Below are 16582 nucleotides of genomic sequence, written 5' to 3'. Positions count from 1 at the left end.
TAAAAGCGTTTCGCTTCACTTAGGATTTCTTCATCTGTGTTTAGAGTGGTGTTGTCATCAATTTTCAGATTTCTTATCAGATTTCTTCCTCTTTTGGACTTTACTTGTTTCTGATCATTGAAACCATGCTCTCCCATGGGGCTGATCATTGGAACCTGGTCTCTGTGGCTGCTGTGTGTTCCACTTGGCTCCTGTCTGCCTATTTCCTTGGAGTTTATGAACTTCCATTTGTAGTGGATCGCCTTTGCATTCTGGTGGCATGTAACCAACCTGGTGTGCTGTGGCATCCTGATTCTGAGCGATTTCTATTGCCTCTTTCAGCGTTAAACCATGTTAACTACTTCTGTTGGCAAAGTTTTATTCCTTGAACACACACACTAATAATGAATGGATGTCGAGCTAAACGCACAAGTTTTTGTACTCAAGAAAATCTTTGAAAGTTCCAGAAGCCCTCTGCATATATTTGGGTTTGCGGGACAATGCAGACTAACTATCAAACACTCTACATTTATGCGAAACCTAAAAGGTGACAGAGTGATTAGAATTCATTATGTAACAGCCAGGATTTCCTGTGGCGCGTCACGCGCTGCTCTTGATTCGTGATGAACCCAAAGGGCAGACAAGTACATGTCGCACATGAATGCCAGGTGGTACTTTGGCGATATGCGATATGATAAACACTTGACCGACGTATATATTGGCCAAATACCAATATACTGAGCCGGATGCTAAAGTCTGAGACCGTCAATTTTTTTTTTTTTTCTACTGGAGTAATAATGTTAGTTTTAAATACAACATCGTGCTTGTTGTTGTTTGACCTTGTTTCTAAGAACAATTTTGATCTCGTTGTGTCTGCGAAATAGGTCCTTTGAAATAGAGGGAAGAGTGCGCTTTGATTCACAAAAGTAGAAATTGAAGTAACAATACTTTAACATTAGCATTATTCATGATCAATGTCAAGGAACTGAGCACAACATTGCTCAGTCTTGAAATGATATGTAAATATTTGACTGAGTGATTGATCCCCAGGAACAATCGTACGTGTCATAATTTTAATATATTAACATGCGCACGTGATGTTCTGTTGTTAAAAGAGGTCTCCCCGAACTGCAGTTGTCACGGTAGAACGAAACGACGAGGAAAGTGAAGCAAGGAACTAAACTCTCGGAGGAAAACATGGCGCAAAGAAAGACAAAACGACATGATGCAAGTTGCAATCCCTTTAAGCTCAGGAGGGATGATGAAGACGCTGAAGAAAAACACGGGGTACCGCTAGTCGATTTCGAACCCGAGACAAAGGAGACGGCGACCTTTGTTTACGACGACCGCGAAACAAGCGAAATGGCAACCCCTGTGTCACCCCACACTCTGAAGCTTTTTGAAGCAATTCGCGAAGATGAAATGGAGTTAGTCGAAGAGGAGCTCGGCAACCTGACAGACATGCAAGAGATCGATAGAACAGGCAAACATGGTTTTGCGCTCATTCACGTCGCAGCTCGGTACAACTTGAGCAGAATCGTGAAGATTCTGTTGGAACATGGAGCTGACATTAACATTGGTACAAAAGAATGTCACTTGACGCCCCTCCATTTTGCTGCAAGGTACGTAGATATCTGTTATTGTGCCCGTTGAAATTTTATCTTCTCTAATCTCGTATCGACTAAATTTGCATACCGTTATTAAGAAATCAAAAACACGCCTGTGAAATTCATGGTTCCTTTTCGCTTGATAGTAAAGATAGAGAAAGCGTGACTGTTAACTGTGCAATAATAATTTTTTCAGGAGAATTGAAAACGAACATTATTCCCAAAAGACCGTTAACGATCTTTAAACCATGTATCTGTTCCGCTTGCAAAATTCTTAATGTAAATGCCTTATAGGATTGAGTCACGGATCGATTAGCATTTTGTCGTACGTTCTGCCAACACTTATATGAAACGCCAGCCAGCGTTCAAGAAAGGCTATTGCAAATCAGTTGAATGTTTACAAGAACCACAATCAATTTTTTCCTCTGATTTGTAGTCTTCAAGAACTACAATAGCCTGGGGTTGTCTCCTGAGCAGATCTTTCGTTTTGATTGTCACGTATCGTAAACTAATAAGTAGGTATTATCATAAATTATGTTGACATACGCACGTACAGAGTTACAGTGTAGCCTGTGAACGCTGACGTATTTCCGGCTGTCACTTAGTTCCGTCGAAAATACGTCTGCGTTCGCAGGCTAGTACAGAGTTGGGAGTTGTTCCTTAACTGCGCTCTAAAAAGGGAACTAACTGAATCTAAACACCTGTCACGACACTTCTGAAAGAATGTACCCATGTTCCACGTGTAATCCCTTATTCCTTTTCCCTTTCGTTTCGTCAAAACACTGACCGTAATAATTTCAATAATTTCTTGGCGTCCCAGGTTAGTAGAAGCCCAAAACATAGGCCGTAATAAATAGTACCTTACAGCATTGCGTTAAGCGACGTAGTAATGCCTGATCTTCGGGTTTGTACCTTGGTAACTTTCGAGGGGAAAATGTTTCTCTGGCTCAACATTAGCGATTGGGATCGTGCTATACGACGGTATCCGGATATTCTTAAGTACTTGAAAAAAAACAATCGAGATATTTAGATAAAATAGGTCTGCATTGCGTGCATGTCTGGCTTGTGGTTTGTGGACGCTTGGAGATACGGAATTTCTCTTCTCGTGTTGAAAAATATTTCACACATTCGCTGCACTTGCTCCTGAAATATTTTTCATCACTCTAAGAGAAATTTCATGTCTGCACGGCCATGTAATATCCTCTATACACGTGTTGTTCAGGCTGATTAGGTCATTCATTCACCTCAGTCATGTTAATAATGCAATTATGGTGTGTAAACTTGCGAACTGAAAAAAACATGACCAGTTAACTACAGTTAAACCAGTCATACGAGTGTTTTTTGTTTTTTTTTAAATTTATAATGATTTTCTGGTTATACTTGTAACATTACTTGTATAATATCATGGGCCGGGTGACTGAAATTACTCCTTACTTTGGCGCGAAATTTGAGCATTAATTTATAATTTCACATGAGAAATTACAAAATTGCCATGGCAACGTTTGGTGCGAAATTTCTCGATACAGTAAGCAAGTCAAAAACCCGAGATTGCAAGCGTAATTTGTCATCTATAGTATTAAAAGGCAATCAAATGGTATACTCGTAAAAGGCAATCAAAATGGTATACTCACTCGGAAAATCGTAAGGATTTTGACGAAACGCGCGTGAAATTATTCCCTTATTTCACTCGTCACCATTTGAAAACCCATACTTATTAGTTTCCTTACGGAAACCAAGTAAAACGTTACGGTTTAAAATACCTTTTTTCCCCTCGATTGGCTGTACACCGCGCATTTTGCTTTGATAGTGCAAGTGTATGGGGGTTTCCCGGTTGTTCCTATAAAGTAAAAAAATAATTGCTGCCTACTTGAAAGGCTTTTCAACGTAAAGCAGAATGGCGTTTTCTCTTTTGGAAAATCTTTTTTCGTTTTAGAGATATTCACGTTTTTGTATTATGCAAATGAAGAAAGTGATACCGTCATAGGTGGTTTCGCTAAAACAGTACAACACTCAATCAAGAATATGTCTAGAAATATTAAAGCAGTGTTCTTTAAACGTGGCACCAGAAATGTACATCACAAAAGAAACATTATGACAATCGTCATGCAGTTGCCTTGGCAACAGTTATACCGCTGGTCTTGTTTTGATTAAGAATAAAATCTCCAGATTTTATCTTAAACAAGGATCATCCACTCTCAACAATGTAATGGGGAGAGTTAAGACAATATGGGAACCATGTGTGTTCCCAGCAAGACCCTAGCCTCTTTCCCACTTTAATAGGTTGCAAATGGGGATATTTGGTTTTTTACAGAACGAGTTGGAGCCAAGAGTGTTGCCATGGCAACAACATAGTAGGTGTCTTTCTGTTTCTTTTGTGATGAACATTTCTGGTGCCAAGTTTGAAGAACACCACTCCAATATTTCTGGAGATATTCTTGATTCAGTTTTTTATTGTTTAAGTGGAACTATTTATGACGTCATCACTTTCTTTATTTGCATAATACAAAAACGTGAATATCTCTAAAACGAAAAATGATTTTCCAAAAGAGAAAAAGGCCATTCTGTTTTACTTTGAAAAGTCTTTCAAATAAGCAGCAATTATTCTTTTACTTCACAGGCACTTTAATAGGTGCAAGTGACATCGAGTTGCTTGGGCAAGCGTCAATAGCGCCACTTCCTCAGGACGTCACGAAAATTTGATCCAGGTGTGAACAGACCCATTACAAATCCTACCTCTGTGAGATCAGTGTATGGAAAATTGGATTTCGTGACAAGATCGGTTATTTTGCAAGTTTCTGGCCTTCCTTCCTTGCTTAGTTCAGATAAATAAGGTTTGAGATAGGGCGTTAAAATTTGTCATTTACATATCGGATCTTGTGTTTAGTTGACGTCAAATTGGCTTGGGGGTTAATTATCACAATTGCACTTCATGACGTATTTGTGCATCGTGTTAAACGCAGATTCTTCAGCTACCGTCTCACCTCACTGCTGCAATCAAACGACATGCACAAAAGTTCTGAGTCCCATGATGGATAAAAATGGTTTCCAAGAGATTTATGTTGATAAGAGTTTCACCCGCTTTCAACATATTTTATCACTTATCAACATAGTTTCAGGGCCTTGTCGAACGATTGGCGCGTTTTTCAAATGTTTGAATAATCTTTTTTAAAAAAGCTGATTTGAAACTCTTATCGTAGGTTCAATGGCCTCTCGACTGTCAACACCCTTTTGGAGCGAGGCGCCGACCCTTCAGCTAAAGGTAGAAAGGGGAATACCCCACTGCATTTTGCAGCGTGCAGAGGAAACGAAGAGATCGTTAAAATTCTCCTACAGCATTCAAAGGTTAATGTTAATGACAAAGATGTTTCTGGAAAAACTGCGTTGCACCTGGCCTGCAGTGAAGGACATAGCAAAGTTTGCCAACTGCTTCTCAACTACGGAGCGGACATCAAGGCAGTTTCAGCGGACAAAACGACTCCTCTCCACAGCGCCATTCTTAATGGTCATTCTCAGGTGGCAAGAAAGATATTAAACCGAGGTAAGCGTTGAAGTATGGATACCGGTTTGATTCCATCTTCGTGCACTAGCGTGAGCTATTAAACTTCGATGTCTGTCTAAAACGTGGAGAAGTGTAATCTTTAGAATTGTGAATTGATTCGCTCTCTACTATGTATCACACAGTCATAAATTTGTCAAGTCCTATTCTCTTCATTCGCCCGGCGATGCTAATTTGGATGCTAATTCCAGTTCACAACAGATTTACCCTTCCGTTACCTATTTATAAATCCGAGATATAGCGCGCTAACCTTTAGCTCACAGCGTCTTCAGCATTTCTCTAGCTACGGTCTGAAATGTAATTCCTTTTCTTCGCAGCCTCTGATAGAGACGTTGATACCAATGAAAGGGAACTGGTGGGGAACGAGGACCTACAGAGTAACACAGTGTTACACATAACTGCTTGGAATAACGATGTCGAGACCGCTGAACTGTGCCTTGACCATGGCGCAGACGTCAACTCTAAAAAGTGTAACGAAACCACCGCACTTCACTTAGCGGCCACTAAAGGGAATCTTGAGATGGCGGAGTTGCTAATATCACGAGGAGCCGGTGTTAACATGAAAGATGGAGATTCCAAAACACCTCTTCACAGGTCAGTATATTTCAAGGATGTATATTGAAGAGTTGTTGAATGTTACTAAATATTAAAAGCTATAGATCATGGGATAATGCAATTCATTGGCTAAGCCATCATGGTATATATGTAAATTAAAGTATGATAAGCGATTTTACAACGTCAGCATTGAAGCAGCTATTTATTCAACTTCTTTTCGATGTTGGGCTTCTTTGACAAAACGGACACTTTAAAACTCTACGACAATATCATTTTACATTATAGTTCTGTAACTAGTAGTTTGTCTGGTATGATCGTCTGGTTGAAGGTTGTTCTGAAAAGAACTGTTTCGGTGACTGGCGTTTCGACAAACTGAACCAAAGTCATCTTCAGAGTCAAGTGAAAAATTTGTTGCCAGTCGATAAAGTTTTAAATCTGGTCCGTTAGAACTGACTGTGTTGGCTAATTCTTTCTATGAGACGCGCCAGCAGGGAATCAAGGTAGTTGTGTTCAGTAAAGTTAACATATAGTCCAAGATGACGAATACAACTACCGTGATTCCCGGCAGGCGAATCTCATAGAGGGAATCGGCCATTAGGAATGGTATATGTGCTTTAGCGTAATGATCAAATCTTTTGGATTTTGAACAGAGCAAGAGTACAACTCTGGGCACTTTATTATGTTAATAGGAAAGACACTTCATTCTAACCGATTGTTCATGTTTTGTCAACTCCTATTTGTAAGCCTGGTGTAGAAATAGGAACCAAAGAAAGCTGGTTTTGGAAATTTGACAAATTCCTGTACAGTACGTGGGAAGTACTCTACTGCATGTATGCCCACCTGTCACCTCTTGCATGCAGAGTAGCGATACGTTCGCTCACTTCGTGTTTCAGCACCGTTAACATTTTTAGCAGACTAGACTGACATTTTTGTAACTCATTTTGTCTCTAGAGCTGCTCTTTTTGACCAAACGAAACTCATCACATATCTCGTTGAAAAGGGAGCTAAAGTTAACGCACGCGATGATGAAGGTCGTTCGCCATTCTTGAACGCAGTCGCGGCAGGACACATTGATTCCGCCAGAGTACTCCTTCAACTTGGAGCTGAAAACACTGCAACCGATCTGCTCTTGAAAACTTCTGTTCATCTCGCGGTAGAGAAAGAACATTTGACGATGCTTGCCATGCTTCTAGAGAGTCGCTCGGGTACAAACAATTTATACAAAGCGGATTTGTGGGACAGGGTTCCTTTGCACTACGCTGCTAAGTCAAAAGATATAAAGGTAAGACGTTGGTAGATGCAAAACGTATAGGCCAGTAAAAAGGAAGTGATAATACTGGGTGAATTTAAGTTATGTTCTGTTCCTAAACCGATTCTTTTTTGACAGCACTTATCCAAGCCATGAGCCTAAATATGGTGATCTCTGACCCGTAGGTTCAACTTGCTGAATTTCACAGGCTGAATTTCCCCTCCCAAGTTGTAGATACGACCCTGCAACTCTGGTAGATTTTGACAAGGAAATTGTCTGGGAAGAAGACGTTAAGACGTTTCTGCTTATTTGAAAAATTGTTTTTAAAAGGTTATTTGTTGGTTACTTTCCAGCCAAGATTGTCCCGGATGAATTCTTGCAAAATAAGTTCGATGTGTAACCCCAGCCAGCAATTTAAACAAGCGCCCTTTGAATTTTAGATTAAGTCTCACTTTGAATATTAAACTGTTCATTTCAACAAGTGCGTCGCGGAAAACACGTTTCATCTGTACGTTTGACTGTATTATTCTACGGTTTGTAGATTTTAGAGCTGGTCTTATCCAAACAGAAGCATCTGTCTTTTCGAGACGAGAATAAAAAAACACCTCTACATCTAGCCGCAGAATCGTCCTCGTCCAAACATGTGGAAGCATTGGTCAGGCGGATTTCTGGGGTTAATGAACGAGACGAGCTTGGACGAACACCTTTGCACTGTGCTGCTGGAAAAGGGCAACGGTAAGACATCTGATTTCGGGATCATATTTTACAAAACAGAGAGGAAATGAAAGTGTTTTACTTTTTTTGCTTTTGAACATTAGGTTGTGTTGGTGATCCATTTTGGAGGTGTGACTTGTCAGAATAGCGCTAGGAAGCAAGTATGCCAGTGTATGAAATAAACTTTAGTTTACAGATTTCAGACTGGATGTTGAAAGTGAATAGTTACCGATAGCAGAATAATTTTGGGGTGTTATTTTGCTAGTGTGTTAATTCCGGGGCTTTTTTTCCATTTTATATACAGAAAAGCTTGCATGGCACTCATAAATATGGGAGCGGAAGTTGACAGTTTAGATAATCTCCACCAAACTCCGTTGATGTGGTCAGTAAAGAGAAACCAAGTAAAATGTGCCGAGGTTCTACTTGATTTTAAAGCATCCGTCGACCTGCAGGATACGGACGGCGACTCTGCATTACACCTGGCGTGTGGTAAGGGTCATCCAGCTATAGTGAGTTTACTTTTGGACCGTGGCGCAAGTTTAACACTTGTCAACGGACGAGGACATGATTGTTTGGAAGTAGCAGCAAAAGCGGGAGCGTCTGATGTTGCCATGACAATTGTGAAGCACAAAAGGTTAGTTGTTGTGGTGGAAGAACGTAAAGAAATACCATTGAGAAACAAATCTGTTGACGAATCGTCGAATCGGAATATAATTATCCATCTTTGATATTAATTGGCTAGGGATGTTAATTGTTCATAATTTCAACTTCCATTTTGGTCATCAGGTCTGCTTTTGTCGTGGATGTGATCAAACTAAACAGAAAGACCAAGGTCATTTCAGCTTTAAAATACAATTAAATCTTATTCTTATATTTCTTTTTTGCATTTAGATGGACGGAGATTGAAAACTACCAAACAACTTCTGGCCAAACTGCAGTATCACTCCTGGTTGAAAATTTCCCCGAAGCAGCTGAAGTTGTATTGAATCAGTGCGTGCACCATTCTCAGCATCTGAACATCTCCGACCCAGACTACGCTGTCACATACAACTTTAAATATCTGGATCTTGGCCCAGACGTAGAAGACTGCAGTAAAAGGTTCTCAACAGTTGAAACGATGATCAAGCACAAACGCGAACGGCTCCTTCTTCATCCCCTCACTCTGAAATTCAACGAAAGAAAGTGGACCTCGCTGGGAAGATATGTTTACATGGCCGATTTTTTCCCGTATCTCTTACTGATGATACTCTTTACCACTTTCATAGTCGACCAAAGAGAAGACCAGAATTTCAGGCCACCAAGGACGAACGGGTCTAGAGGAGCAAACAAAGACTTCTTCAAGCCTAAACCTTCCGATATTTACCGGGTAGATTCTTCCTTCAGGGAAGCAGTACCAATCATAGTCGTGATTTTCGCGACATTCCACTTTTGCAAAGAAATGTTTCAGATTTACGTGCAACGTTGGAACTATTTCAAGGACACTTCCAACTACCTAGACTGGATCCTTCATATAAGTACAACGTTGTTTATGGTACCTTACGTAACCTCGCGGAGCGTTGTCGATGAATGGTTCTCGGTCATGAAGGACCCACGTACACTTTGGATCCTTGGAATTGTGGCGGTATTCGTGTGCTATACCAACATGATGCTGTTCCTTAGAAGATATCGACTGTTTGGTACTTATATCTCAATGTATATTGAAGTGACCAAGACCGTTTTCCAAGTGATGGTGGTATTCGCTTTCCTTGTCTTGGGATTTGCACTGGTCTTTTACCTCCTCTTGAAGGAACAGGTAAGGGGTGTTATAAGGTACTGGATCACTAGTAACAGATAGCTTGCTCACTCTGACTTTGTGTTCCAGACACTCTATATTAGTGTACCCAACAATGTAATGGGCAGCGACGAACTGTCTGAAAACCCTGACAAAATCCTTCGCGAAACTTACGATGGACTAGTCATTCCACGCACTTTCATTCTAAAAGAGGCTAGAGCAGTGTTTGGTCGACTTTGGAAACCGGATGACTTTGGGTTCACATTTCCTCCTGACAATCAGCCACAAGCGTAACAAAAGCCGCGCGAAACATAAATCGTGTTTGAGTCGTTTCGTTTTTGCTCCTGACCGGCCAAGTCTTCTTGTAACTACAAGTCTACTTGATTACTAGTTTACTAGATTACTAGTTTACTAGCCTATTGGTGTACTAGTTTACTAGATTATTAGTTTACTAGATTACTAGTTTACTAGATTCTTAGTTTACAAGTTTGCTAGTCTACTAGTCTACTAGCCTACTAGTTTACTAGATTACTAGTCTACTAGATTACTAGTTAAATAGTCTACTAGGTTACTAGCTTACTAGATTACTAGTTTACTCGGTTACCAGTTTACTAGTTTGCTAGTCTGCTAGTTTACTAGTTTACTAGTCTACTAGTTTTGTAGATTACTAGTGTACTAGTTTACCAGATTACTAGTCTGCTAGATTACCAGTTTACTAGTCTACTAGATTACAAGTTTACTCGTTCACTAGTTAACTAGTTTACTGGTCTACTAGATTACTGGTCTACTAGATTACTAGTCTACTTATTTACTAGTGTACTAGATTACTAGTTCACTCGTTTACTAGTTTACTAGATTGCTACTCTACAAGTTTACTAGTTTTCTTGTTTACTAGTTTACTAGATTGCCAGTCTACTAGTTTACTAGATTACCAGTCAACTTCTTTATTAGTCTACTAGATTACTAGTTTACTAGTTTACTAGATGGCCTGTCCACTAGTTTACTAGTTTTCTTGTTTACTATTTTACTAGTTTACTAGTTTACTGGTCTACTAGATTACCGTCTTTCTCGTTTACTAGTTTACTAGTTTAATAGTTAACTAGTTTACTGGTTTACTAGATTTGCTAACTCTCGATTTTCTCTCCATCGTAATTTCTTGTAGATTGGGTTCCACACTGTGCACCATTCTATCCTTCGTGTGTTGGTAATGATGATTGGAGAGCTCGACTTTGGAGCATCCTTTATTGACTCAATTGGTCAAAGGCATCCCAGAAACGATAATCCCTTAAATCCGTTTCCAGAGGTGGCGTTCTTCTTCATCTTTTTGTGTTTGTTTCTACTATCCGTCGCTCTGATGAATCTTTTGGTAAGAAAATACCTCATGTTACAATAACGAATGATGAGCAAATTCCAGTCAGTAGTGTGATATTCATTTTAGTACGTTTTAGTTTACGGAGTTTTATCGTTTTGGTAGTGGCGCAGTAGATGGAATGTCAACAATCCTTTAGGGCGTATACCAGTACTCTGGTAAACGTTAGACGGCATTGGGGTTGTACATTAAGTTTAACGGTCCTTAGAACCAAATTCCTGGTCGTTTATTGATGATTAACGTGTCGACAACCTGAGCGGAAGTCATCTTTAGAATCTACCGTAACGTTGTTGGGTGCTTGATCATGTCCCTTTTTAAGAGCTGTAGCTAGTCTAATAGTACCAACCGAATTGATTTCTTCACAGGTTGGTCTGGCCGTTGGAGATACCGAGACAATGAAAAAGTTCGCTACAGTCAAGAGACTGGCCATGCAGATTGAGTATCAAATTGAAATAGAAGAAGCGTTTCCTAGTTTTTTAACAAGAGCCGTTTACGAAACGGTTTATGTTGAGAAACCTAACAAGTCATCTAAGTACCACAGGTATGGCGTCAATTCGAATTTCTGCTGTAATCAATCTCTTAACTTACTAATATCACGGAGAATCGCTTAATTCAAAATTCTCCACCAAGCCTCGTTTGCGCAAAATTTCTTAAACTTCTGCCACCTCCATGTTTTTTTTAACGGGGGTTCACTTTTCATCTTTGCTGTTTTGGGAATTCGTTCATGATAAATTTTACAATATACATTTTGAAAGCGAGGCGTGGTGTTGACATTTGCAAGTCTGATTTCAACATGCTTAATAAGGGCATTAAAATTTTCACAAGCTGAAGCAGTTAGCTCTTCGGATTTGTTTTCATTGTTTGAAACGACAAGTGGTTTTTTTTTAAGAAGCAGCCGTGGCTATGATGTTAAAAAAAAAACACCTTTCTTTTGTTTTGTTTTTTGTGTAATTTGTTTCTACCAAGTACCAGCAATTTATCTTGGAAAATATAGTTCCCTCTCTGAAGTATGGTGTTTGTGTGTTATTACTTATTAAGATGGCGACAAGAAAAAGAGTATTTACGATGATGCTGAATTGTTATTGAGCCGCGCCCGTGGCCTTCTGCGGTTTCCCTCGTCTACGCATGCGTCGTAGCCATTCTATAATCCCGTGCTTGCTCGTGGTCTGGGTCCATCTTGTCCTGTATTGTTACATAACAAGACAGTTCGTTAGACCTGGAGTTCATCTTTATTCATTGGCGCTGCGATTATCGTCAACTACCTGAAGGGATCTATAACATGTTCTAATTGATTTAGGATCGGCTAAACATAAATTTTGGAAAAGAAGGATATCAAACAAGACACAATGGAAGACATCTGATACCTTTGAGCTATCAAAAATTCGGATTCTTCCAGATGTTTTTGATAGTGCTTACAACTCATTCCGTTTGGTTCACTTCGCAGATTGATAGGGTGGCTACAAGCAAGATTTTCCGAGGCCATCCCAGAGCCGGTTGCAGATGAAAGCAAACCAACTGAGCTCGCCAAACTGGAAGAGGAGGTGATGAAAAACAGGAAAAAGATGAAGTCCATGATGGCTATGATGGAGGCACAGAACAAGTTACTCAGAAGCCTGGCCCTAAGAATTGACCCCAGTTTTGAGCTGCCAGAAGGCACCGAGGAAGCCAGCTCGAGGACAGATGGTGCCGATGGTGCAAATGACAGATATCGGACGGCCGTTGATGGTGGAAAAGAAGACGAAGGGCCGACTGATAAAACAAGTGTGGATGCGGCCAGAGAAGAGAAATCCTAAGATGCTCCCTTTGAGAGTGGCTTGTAGTCCTTGTTTGGTACGAAGCAGCAGTCACACTAATGGATCGAAGATTGGCTATGAACCTGTATCATGTATCATGTTGATTTGATAATTTAAGTTCCCCAAATGATTGAGTACCTACACAATAGCTGGTAACCTTGTAGCAGTGACTAACACAGCATGAAAAACAACGTTACCGTTGTGTAAAACTGGCGTTATGCTATCCAGTGTGAATTTCTAAATTAGGCAGCGTCCCTTTGGCTTTACGCTGTAAAGATTTGCTTTGTAGTAGCGGTAAACGCTCACGTTTAAAGCCCACTTGAAGCAATTAAGACTTATAAGCGAACTTTAAGTTGTAGCTGAAAGTTAACCTATAGTGCCCACTTTATATAGGACGTACGTCAATTTTACACACACCACGGTGGTGTGAATGTCAAGAAGAATGCCTACCCAGAGTGAATTCTTCGGTTCGTTTGATGCACCCTGATCCGAGTTGTCTTGGGTTAATCTGTCTATTAAGAAAACGCAAAATATTTTTTGGATTTAAGAATCGAACGCTGGATTTTCCCAAAAAAGCACCCTAACTTAGATATTAACCAACTTTAAGAAGATTTAAGCTGTGTGAATTATCCATGGCCCAAGTTTTGATCGTATTCATGACAGTGTAGTTGTTGTGGCTCAACCCTGCTTATCAGTCGTAACCGGCGAATGGAGTTTGAATGTAAAAGATAATGTAAATCCTGCTAATCAGCTAAATAAGCGTTTCAATCGAATCCATGTTAACTGTTGTTATAGCATAAATATCACTACTTAATATCTTTATATTTTCTTATACGTGAATTGATTATAAAGCTTGCAATAGCGAAGCGCGCGAGTGACGTCATAACTCAGACAAAGTCAGACAAACAAAACGGAATGGTGGAAAATTTGACGCTTTTTCACGCGCGTAAGCAAATGCTCCTAAAACAATTTTTAAAACGAAAATTTGGCCTTCATTTTCCCCCTTTTTCTCTTAGAACACGCCAATGTTGTCTGACTCTCGCGGGGTTTCAATAATTTGCATTCTATTTTTGGATTTCGTGTGCTTTGTGATTTGTTCAGTCCTGGTTATATTTTAAATTTTTGGCCTGGATGATTTACTGGGCGGCGTATATGGCCGTGTTTTCTAACAGTCTCACGCCGCTTTAAACCTCCCGTCATCCTATACATGTCGAGCTAGTAGGTCACCCGAGTGAGTGATTAGTGTGTATATTATGGTTCTGTCTTTGCTACTCTTTGCTACTATGATTAGCTACTTCTGGTCTTAGCATTTGGTAATTCAAAAGACGCTAATTATACATAACGTCCAGCTGTGTAATTCTGAAATATAACAATGTGAGGGACGATTGTAATTTTGTGGTTATGTTGGACGGTCACACAATAAACAAACTTTTTGCTTGCCCCGTCTACCAGCAACAGGTGGAGACATGTAGAGCTTAAGTCAAACCGACATGGCCAGTTTTTGGCTCTGTCCGCAGCCAGAAACGGCGTTTTCTTCAAAGGCCTCTCTTGGGTGGGGTTGGGGTGGGGTAATCCTCCCATGATCTCCTATCCAGAGACAACGTCTCTCCATGCAAGTAGTCCTCTATTCTGGTTTTGACTGGCCTTTTTGAAATATATGAACGCAGACTAAGGCAAGGTATGGTTTGAAAATGGTCGTAAACTGGTGTAGACAAAGAAATATGTGGTTATAGGTCGTATAAGAATTACGCATACCGTCATTTATACCACGCCATGGAAAATTCAGCCAATCGGTGTAAAGGAAAGCCGTTGTATACACGACGGTATTAAACTCAACCTTTGGCCCCTTTAGTTTCTATTTATAATATAGATAGGACCCTGCGCGCGCTCTGATTGGTCAAAAACTTATGTTTTATCAGAGTATAAAACAAGAAAAAGCGTGTTTTAAAGCAAATGGAGAAGCCTATGCCGTGTATTACACTGTAATAAAACACTCCGGACATTTGAGAACACTCGAGAAATGTAGAAAACACTCGCCCAGGCTCGTGTTTCTACATATCCCTCGTGTTCTCAAATGCCCATCGTGTTTTATCACAGTTTAATACTGTGTATGGTTTAGGCTTCTTTATTTATTAAATAAAACATAGAAAAAGCGTGTTTTATTGTTTAGCGCCACGTTACCTCTATATCATAAAACAAATGATGAAGTTCGATATTCCATGGTTCACCACTCGAAAGCGTTGAATAGTTAGTATGTACCCCATTTGAGAACACTCGAGAAAAGAAGAAAACATTCGCCTGCGGCTCGTGTTTTTTTACATTTCCCTCGTGTTCTCAAATGCCCGTCGTGTTTTTTTCTCCGTGTAATACATGGCTTAAGCTTCTTTATTTGTTAAATGGCAATGTATAAAATATACAAGTGACTCGTGGGATATTCCATTTTATACCATGCTATAGAAAATACAGACAGCTGTAGCCTAGGAAAGCCGTGGTATATTCGATGGTCTTACATCAAACCTTTCCATCGTGCGCTGCATTGATCGTTTTCAGTGGCCCCTGTATTTTTATAGCATGGCATGGCATGGTATAAAACAGTTATGCAACACTTCGTGGAATACTTAACAGTTATTCCACGAGCGCGCGTCGGATATGAGTTGGCTATAATTATCTCATATTCAACAAGCTCGAGTGGAATAACTATTCTATAAAAAATGCCCCTAAAATATAGAAAACTAAAATAAAACTAAAACGCCCCAAAAATCACGCGTACGCTTAGCATATTTGTAGAGCATGGTATAATGGCTCATAACCCATGATGGCTAAGCCAATGAAAACTCTCGAATTGTCTTCTCCAACGATCCCGTTTTTAATCATATGGAATATCCCACTTATCGCTTGTATTTTTTTTTTGTTATATACACATTCGCCAAAATGAAAACCGAAAAAATACAAGTAACTAACAGGCTATTCCATGGTATACCACTCGAAAGCGTTGCATTTAACTAATATATACTACTCGTAGGCGTTACATAAGTAGTATATAATATTAAAGATCGTATTTGTGACTCAGATTTAGATGGATTTTAGAAGCAGGCTTTTTTTTTAATATCATTAATTAGAAATCGCAGCGTTCGAGAAAAAAAATTGTTACAGATCAGATTTTAGAACAGAGCCCAGGCGAAGATATATATAGATTTGATTAACAACAGATTTATTTCTTCTGGGTCCGCAAGTCAGCTAGCGTGTAAAGGTTGATGGGTGTCGAATGTGTTCAATTGGTGTTTCTAACGGCAAATACTATTGTTATGCTAAAACTAGGTGTTTATAACTGCCACACGTCGGAAAGCTTTGAGAAAATGAAATTAAGTAGGGTTTCTTTTCTTTGTGCAAATATTTGCAAAATTGCAAATAACTCGAGAGCTTCAATTATTGCGTTCGACGAAGTGGAACGCAAACCTAATTTTGACCTGTGGCTTTTCAGAGTTGGGTATCCTGTGCACGGTTCTAGGCCGAAAAAAACCACATTCCTGTAAGGACACCAAAATGGCCACCCCGCTTGATTTTTGCAGGGGCATGTCACGGCCAGTAAACTGGTACCGTTTAATGCTAAGACATGTGATAAGACATGTGGCGAACATGTGAGTATGTGAGCAGGCCATGTGAGCTCGTCTTTCCGATGGATCTTTTTTTTACTTCTTTCCATTCAGTCGCCGTACGCCTCGCTATTATGAGCTCTCAGCGTTAGATTTTGGCGGATTTAAACGCTTCGACGGCAGCATTTATCGCAATCTGAGGGAATTGTCCTTGTTTATTAACACGACTTGACTTTGGGACGATAACCGTGGGAACAGCTACATTTTGATCGCATTTGTTGATTAGTTCCAGTCGCGACAAATAGCTCAGTCTTTATCCGGTCGAAATTTATTGTTTGGAATCGGTGGAAAAGTACTCTGAAGGCAAGATCTATAAGACTACTTTATTCATCAGGA

The 16582-nt window shown here is 39.8% G+C and overlaps 1 protein-coding gene across 1 annotated transcript; it reads left to right on the top strand.

Annotated features, from left to right (window-relative positions):
- Positions 1-818: 818 nt before the first annotated feature.
- Positions 819-14038, top strand: LOC145481146 (uncharacterized). Its single transcript, XM_081459554.1, has 10 exons — positions 819-1601; positions 4784-5124; positions 5460-5736; positions 6649-6979; positions 7488-7681; positions 7965-8294; positions 8552-9452; positions 10594-10797; positions 11166-11341; positions 12245-14038. Exons 1-10 carry the CDS (start codon positions 1177-1179, stop codon positions 12591-12593), a joined length of 3528 nt encoding a protein of 1175 aa, XP_081315680.1. The 5' UTR covers positions 819-1176; the 3' UTR covers positions 12594-14038.
- The last annotated feature ends 2544 nt before the right edge of the window (positions 14039-16582 follow it).

The sequence above is a fragment of the Orbicella franksi genome, chromosome 3 (genome assembly GCF_964199315.1).
Source record: "Orbicella franksi chromosome 3, jaOrbFran1.1, whole genome shotgun sequence".
In the NCBI taxonomy this organism is placed as follows: Eukaryota; Metazoa; Cnidaria; class Anthozoa; order Scleractinia; family Merulinidae; genus Orbicella; species Orbicella franksi.
Note: the sequence above shows the minus strand (reverse complement) of the source record. Positions and strands in the feature narration are given on the sequence as shown.